Raw genomic sequence first — 8,085 nt, forward strand, 5'->3', positions numbered from 1 at the left:
ACCGTAAGGCACATGGCATCATGGACCGGCGGGAGGCTGGTTGCCAACCCAGCAAAGCCAACGTCGTCCAGACCATATTTCAGGATATGTCTGGGCTGACAGAGAAAATGTGCTACAAACTGATCTTGAGTGAGGTAAGCGTGACGTGGACTGACCACAAAAACAAAGTCCACCAGCATGTATTTGCTTGCTTTGGGGAAGGTATATGGGCTCTAAATAGATAAATGATTGTGGAGATTTATTTCTGCTTTAGTTTTTCCTCATCTACAAACAATCTCCTCAGGCTGAAATATTTCATTTTCTAGGATCAGGAAAAGGAAAAACTGCCAAATAGTGAGGAGTGGAAGAACCATCCGAGGAAATGCAGGTTCTGGAGAGAAGAATCTTGGCACTCAAGGAACAGCTGCTCACTGCCGTGTACGCAGCACGAAAGGTTTGTCATTATTGTCAGTGATAACATCAGTGAGGATTAGGGCTTTTGTAACAAATGGTCAGTTTCATCATATTAATATCAAAATAAGTATCACAAAGTGTACCACATTGTGTTACATGATGGTATTCGTGATAACAACGACGAAGACGGTGATTATGGTCATTTATCTTACACAATAAACTTGTGAAAATAAATTTTACTTCTTATAGAATGATCTGGATTTATAAATTTCCACAGGATGCTCATTAGGATGCAGAAGATAGGACTTTTACCCTGGAGAAGCTCTGAAGAGGGAGCTAGATTCCCCCCAGGAGAAGAGAAAGTAACTTATGGGGAAGGAAAAAAAAGCTGGAGGAGGATATCAGCATCCTCTAGACAAAGCTGCAAAGCATTGTACTTATGGTTGTTTGTCAATTTCAGGCAAAGGGGCCAGCAAGTGAGGAGCTTTTTGTGAAAAGCCCGGCGTTGACTGCTCAAGTTACGGCCTTGACACCACAAGCAGATGCGAAGAAGGCAGGAATTATTCTTCACGCGGGAACCTTTCTGCACTCACTCTCAAGTGGGCGGCCACCATACACTGTGAGTGTTAACGTATGAGACAAAGAGGTTAACTATGATATGTGGTACACTCTAAAGACGAAGGACAACAAGCCCTATCCAGCAATTGTCTGTAAACCCATCTACGTGAAGATGTTGTCGAAACAGCCTCATCCACAGGATGTTTCCACCATTACTGCCACCTGCCAACCAATCGCAGACACAAGCGTCGACGACCCTTTTGAGGGGTGCCTCAAAAAGGTATTCAAACTCACGTTTTTCCGACTGGGACAGAAAGACATTGTAGAAGCGATACACCACGGGGAATACACATTTCTTGTTATGCCTACAGGGGGTGGGAAGACTCTGAGTTTTACTCTACCAGCCCTCCTGAGGAAAGGTGTATCTGTGGTGATTGTCCTCTTGATTACCCTCGAAGCAGACTTTGTGAGGCGATACAAGGAGAAGAGCATTCAGGCCATTATTGTGTCCCATCTGACAGCTGAGGCAAGCCTCATGACCACCATCCACGACCTCAGAAGTGACAAACCAAAGCTGCTTATAATCATACCAGAAAGTGTCCTTAGCAAGCCAGTGATATGGGACTGTGTGGTTGACTTGAAAGCAAGGTGGCTTTTGGAGACGGTGGTGGTGGACGAGGCCCACTGCATGGATCAGTTGGGACATGGATTTCGTCCCACCTACCTGCAGCTTTCGAAACTCTCCGACCTCAACATACAGATTGTTGCCTGTACAACACCTGCGACCCCAACAACAAAGCAGTTAACCATTGAAAATCTCACAATGGGGGACTGCCGCACTGTCTACACCTCAGTGGACAGACAGAACATCGAGTATTCTGACGTTTTGAAGGCAAAGACAAGAGAGAAATGCCATAATCGGGTATGTGTTGTTGTTCTCGACAACATGGGACAGTCCGGTATTGTCTATTGTCAAACAGTAGATGATTTGAAAGACATCCACTACCACCTGCAAGAACATGGCATCAAAACAGTCAAGTACCATGGCACAGGGACAGGACAAAACGAGGCAGAGGGCCACCAGAGTATCTTCGACTGGCAGAGAGGAGAAAGGGATGTTTTGGTGTCAACCAAGGCTGCAGGAGCTGGCATTGACAAACCTGTCGATCCCCGGACGACTGAGCAGAAAGGCTACAAAGTTGGAAATCTTTTCTGAGAAGCACTGTCCGACGGTACTACGGAAATCTACGGAATAAGCCATAGATTTTCTCTCTCTTTTCGTGCCAACTTGGAGTACGAAATTGCCCCAAATAGTTACAAATTTGCATCAAAATGCTATGGATTTGCATTAAAATGTGGCTGACTTCTCAACTATGTCCGAAGAATTTTTTGACAACTGCTAATCAAAAGTAAGTTTAGGCTCATAATATGCGAAAGGAAATCACTCCTGTTTATTTTTTGTTGTTCCTTTTTTTGATATCATTATGATTTGGGGTGATATGAGTTATTTTCTTGCCTGACTATATCGTTGGTATCAACTTGTCTACTACTAGTATTTGTTTCCCTCTATGTTGATACCAACAATATTTTGCCTTTGGTTTTCCTGATAGATTTTGATTTACGTATTGCGGAAAAATGGAATAGTCATTGTTATTCATGGAGCTAAGACACAAGCTGAAATGCCGCCAGACCGACCGGCTTTAAGAAAGAAATTTTCTGTCGTTTATCATTTTTTTTCATTCATGGCACGCTGTACCTCGTCTCTTTATGTTCCAAGTTAAATGTGATTATTTTGATGTTTATTCTGTTGTTATTAGATATGACAACCCCCTATAATTTAATTATTGACATATACTGTTATGCTTTTGTTATCCATCTCGCTTTCTGCGGTCGTCTTCCCCTTAGTCTCAGGGGGTTACGTATTCTAAAATTTTCCCGGGGGAAGATGCTGGACTCCCAACTGTGGCCATGTCTTCATAGGGATGACAATTTTTGCGCATGCATATGTCATCCATATAATCAATTCAGTATAAGCTCTAGACTGGCATATGACCTCTAACTGTAAATAATCCCATCCTGAGATGGACTATTGGTACAACACAGCCATGTAAATTTAATGTACCAAAGTATTGCATTTTCGAAACTCTAATGTAACAGAGCACTTCAAGCATCAGTTTGTCTTGCTTCTCCTAATAGGTTTAACAGAGAGGGATGGTGATCAGAAGAAATTAAATATGTCATGGCGCTCAAGATAACCTATGTATTTTGCCGTGTTGGTGTTCGCGAAAGTAAAGTTGTAGACTTGACTGAACGAAACCCAAACCAAGAAGTACGGTCAAACTAACCTTGAACAACAATACAGGACCTACACGAAATTTTTGCAGGACAAAAGATAACGAAATTAACTTCAGTGACAGTGCGAGCCACATTGCTAAAGTTCTTAACACCTGGTCATAAAGTTGCCATGGCGAGAAAGAAAAGTTTCTGGAACATTTCGGAATTGACAAGTGGGAGGAGCTCAGTGCAGTGACAAAATCAAACCACTCTGTTTGTGGCCCTTGTAAAGGATGTCTGCTGCAACACGGTGCATTCTGGGAACTGTACAACAAACAACTGAAGTCTGCAAGGGTCCGCAATATACTGACTCCAAGTTCTGCACACCTGAATTAATCAAACACGGGACGAAATTAGAAAATCGACCAGTCTGCAAAGCGAAAGCTGTTAAGAGAATTCAAGTCAGATATCGAAGTGGCACAGAGGCTACACAACAAGTATGTTGAGGCTACTTATGCGACTGGGGAGTCACTCCGTTCCAGGGGAAAAAGACGGCTTGCTGAGGAGTTCGAATTAAAATAGCAAGCTGATAGGAAAGTACCCTCCCGGGTAGCTGTTGAAGCTTTGGCTTCAACAACAGAACAGCAACACAAAGAGATTCAACAAACCACGTCATCAGAAAAGGAACGGTCAAAGTTGCCGGTGGAACAGGGATGACACCTCCACGAAGACGAACAGAAAAACAAATAAGACAAGAGCTCCGAGTCATGAGACAGGCTGGACATGATCCCTTAGGTGTGATTGTGGTCTCAAGAGAATATAAGAAGTATTTTCGTGACATGTACAAACCAACGAACACACAAAATAGAGACAAAAGTTGTTACAGTAGAAGAAGGAAACAACCACTACTACAGCTCATCACATCACAGCATCCTTTTTTTTCTAGAGTTGCCTCCAACTTCAATAACCTGGCAGATCCAATTGCTGCATACAGCACTTACCAAAACACTACTGCATTCTATGTAGAAAACGCTCATTTCATGATCAAGTGAAAACCTGTCATATTCCTGTAACAGATCTGATGAAATATGCACATCGAAATGACAGCTCTGATCAATGTCATCTTAGTTTAATTAATTGTTCTTCAAAAAGAGAGAGAAATAGCAATACTTGGACTAACAATATGGACCGAGGTGACATTCCATCACACAGCACACTAGAATGGACTCAAGAATTGTCACATTTTAAAAGCTGGTTATCCTACCAGGTGGACAATATGATGAACAAGGTAAAGCCATAAGTTTCTCTACCAACATTGAAACTTCTTGCAATCTGTTACCACGCCGTCAGGGCACATCAGGAATTGTAATAGTACATCCCTCTGAAATCCATGATTTCAGCATGATCGTCATGTCATCAGCGCAGATTTTCCACTGCTGACAGGATCATCATGTCAATAGTCACTTCCTTCGAAAAAAAAAACAAATTTCATTGCCCTCCGACGGTGGTCAACATGCAAAACATTGGCAGATATGTCGTAAACGTTGACAGTCTAAAGTATTTCATTGCATATGAATACCCAGTGTAGTTCCTGCCAATGATGGTATTACAAGCTATTTTCGGCACTTGCATCAAATTCTTCTGTTTTTTATTATTTTTATACTAGTTGCTGGACGCAAGATGTGCTGCGCTGAAGACGGAGGAGGAGAGGACCCTTCGGAATGGGGTCAACCCGGGCTTGATGTCCGACGAGGACGGCGAATCAAACGGGGTGGCGGCCTGGCTGGTGAAGCTTCCGGCAGACTGCAGTTAACGGCCCTCAATGGCGAGCTGGAGGCCAGGCTGGAGGCCGACCCGAAGTACAAGGCCGCCATCCATAACCAAATCGATTGGAAGTTAGGAATCCCAATGTCATGTGATAAGACCTCTTTTTCGGAGGAAGAAAGTCCATCCAAAAAACATGCAGGAGCTAGTACATGGAATTTGTCGTTTCTGGACACCGTCGAAGCCGCAAAGCGTCAAAGTACTTATGACACACGCAGAAAGTCATCCCTGTGGTGATTGAAATGGAGGGAGCTGCTACTGGGTATTGAAATAGGCACAGTTCAGCTACACTTAGTAACGCACGGAAGCCTCACTCTCCGGCATGCAATAGATCGACCTGATGCCCATACACCGCAGTGTGCTGAGGGACGGGGCAGTGGGAAGAGGAATGAGGGGTGCCATGCCAGCTGGTAATTAGATTTCGAATTCTCGAGGAATTCACTCAAAATCTGTTGCTGTGATCTGCAACCCTATGATGTGTTTCAAACAGCAGCTAGTAGATAGATAAACAGCTCATTCTTATGGATAGATAACATGCGCTACAGTTCCACCATGCCTTTCGCACAATACCAGTTTCAGCGGTATCAAACGAGAAGCTATATCGAGCCATAGAGCATCTCCGCCGGGAACTGAAAGAGGACAATAGGAAGCAGTCGGAAGAGACGTGTGTGATGGAGACGAAGATTTCAGAGCTAACAGAAGAAATCATGCATCTCCGTCAGTAGCTTGAGGAATGGGCCAGGGACGACGAGGTTTTGCCATATGCTTAAAGCGCCGAAGAAAAACGAAGTCCGCACATCTATCGGTGAGCTTTGTTGAATTTCATGTGTTTACAGTCACGTACATCCCAGCTATTATCGTGTTTAAATCATTTCCAACTGCCCTATAAAGGGATCCGGACACGAGTTGCTAAAATGAAAGATCAACTTGCATTTACATACATTTGACTAGATTTTACATCTGCAGTAAAATTTGTTTGCTGAAATGCCCCAAACTGTATTTGTGGTGTAAACATACAGTATGTTTTCTCTTGTCTACACTGTTTAGTCGAGATGATTCATCCGACTCTGCAAGCAAAACAGACGCACGTAAAAGAAACAACGTCTACCTTCAATGGAAATATTTCAATGGCACACATATGTCATAAACTAACACCGTCGCACGATTTGGGGACCACTAAGTCTAAGGATTATCACGGAGGTTAAAAACAGAACCTCATTGGGATAACTATGTAAAGCCAGAAAAAGGGGCCTGACTGAGTGGGCTAGAATTATATTTTTAACTTGCATAGACTTTCCATCGGCAGTAAAATTTGTGAGAAGACGACGTGAAGAGGCAGGTTCCCCTGGTCATCGTCTTCATGTCGCACAAGGGGAAAAATGTCTACAAGAAGGTTTCACTTTTTGTGTAATTTCTAAAGACATTCCTGGTAATAAATTTCAATCGGTTATTCACCCCTGTGTATTTTCAATTCTGCAGTCTACTGACCCAATACGACAATTCCCTTTTTTGTCTTTTCAGGTTCTGAAGAAGATACTTCAACGACTGCCGTAAGACCCCAATGCGAAAGCATTCGTCATGGACTTTGAATAGCAGGGGATGTGGCAGGCCATTCGGTCAGCATTCCCGGGCAAGACCGTGATGGGTTGTGCTTTCTATTGGCGGTCTTCGGGAAGATCAAGGATTTCGGTATGTAAATACAACGTGGTACTTATGTATGCATGTATGTATAATTACTTCTCATACGACATGATTTCACTTAATTATACACGGTACAAAACATACCAACAAAGATTTAACCAAAGTATGTTTGTATTCTCAGGACTTCAGCAGGCGTAATGCCAATAACAGGGGGCACATCGACTCATGAGGAACTTCATATCGCTGCCCATACTGCCGTACGATCATGTTCGATCCACATTTGATACCCTGTGCCAGGAAGCGGACAACGCAAACGACCCCCGCCTCGACCGTCTTACTGCCTAAATGCGCAACACCTGGATAGAGAGCACCATGTGGAAGGTCAGCGAATGGGTCGAGTTCATGGAACTGGTGCGTACGATCAACGACACTGAGGGCTGGCACAGGCGCCTGAAGCAAAAGATTAACCGAGTCCATCTGCCTCTGAACATGCTGGTACACTTGCTGAAGAAGGAGGCGGACTTTGTCAGCCTCCAGGTCCAGCAGGACTGTCCTTAAAGAGGCTGAAGAGGTATCAGTGCGAGCGGCACAGAAGTGTTCAGGGGAGGCTGTTCACGTACTGGGGTGACTACGCCGAGGGACGCCGGACAACCTCCAGCCTGCTCAGGACTTACTCCCGAGTCTTTGCACCCGTTGTCGAGGAGGAGTAAGTATTATAAGGAGTAAGTATTCCAATATTATATTCTACAGTAACCTTTTTTAATGTGAAACTTGTACAGATTTCAAAATAAAATTAAATGAAACTTTCTCTGGATTTTTCTTTAGATAGATACAATATGTACATAATCAAGACTTAATTGCAATGTATTTTTTCTGCAAGCATTCCAATATTATATTCTAACGTATTTTAACCTTTTTTGTTATACCTATACATATTGAAATATCCGTACTGGGGACGAAAGGACCAGTGGACGAACGGGTCAGGGGGCGAAAAGACCTGATACCTTATATTCACCGCATCATTGTATGTTTTCTTTGTAGGACATGGTGAGACGTCAGACGAAAACAAAAAGAAGTACGAGGGAAAGGAAGGGTAAGTACAAACATTGAAAATACATTTGTAATTTTGTATATATATATATATATAAAGTTCAAACCCCTTGACTTATACGTGCTTATCTTATTCGTATATCTTAAATCTTTTTCTAGCTGACAACGGTTAATAATGACATTAGTAACACAAAGGCAAATTATCCATACCAAATCCTTAAGGAAATATAAACATTCTTTTTACTATTGACAGACTCGACTCGTCCCAGAATGTAGCAGTTACTACATTTCTTTTGAAGAAAATTGCTTGTAGCTGCGAGCAGTCGCAAGATATCATCAACCAGC

At 42.9% G+C, this 8,085-nt stretch overlaps 1 protein-coding gene across 1 annotated transcript; it reads left to right on the plus strand.

Annotated features, from left to right (window-relative positions):
- The first annotated feature begins 361 nt into the window (after positions 1–361).
- On the plus strand, positions 362–5,038 carry LOC136426837 (uncharacterized). Its single transcript, XM_066415557.1, has 3 exons — positions 362–433; positions 1,070–2,149; positions 4,892–5,038. The coding sequence occupies exons 1-3, from the start codon at positions 362–364 to the stop codon at positions 5,036–5,038; spliced, it is 1,299 nt and encodes a 432-aa protein (XP_066271654.1).
- The last annotated feature ends 3,047 nt before the right edge of the window (positions 5,039–8,085 follow it).

Source organism: Branchiostoma lanceolatum, chromosome 2 (genome assembly GCF_035083965.1).
Source record: "Branchiostoma lanceolatum isolate klBraLanc5 chromosome 2, klBraLanc5.hap2, whole genome shotgun sequence".
In the NCBI taxonomy this organism is placed as follows: Eukaryota; Metazoa; Chordata; class Leptocardii; order Amphioxiformes; family Branchiostomatidae; genus Branchiostoma; species Branchiostoma lanceolatum.

Bases quoted from the DNA above. Each gene is read 5' to 3' on its own strand.
- LOC136426837 (XM_066415557.1), top strand. From the start codon at position 362: ATGCAGGTTCTGGAGAGAAGAATCTTGGCACTCAAGGAACAGCTGCTC. The intron at 434-1,069 runs GTTTGTCATTAT...TACACTCTAAAG, and splicing joins CCGTGTACGCAGCACGAAAG to ACGAAGGACAACAAGCCCTA. The intron at 2,150-4,891 runs GTTGGAAATCTT...TTTTTATACTAG, and splicing joins CTGAGCAGAAAGGCTACAAA to TTGCTGGACGCAAGATGTGC.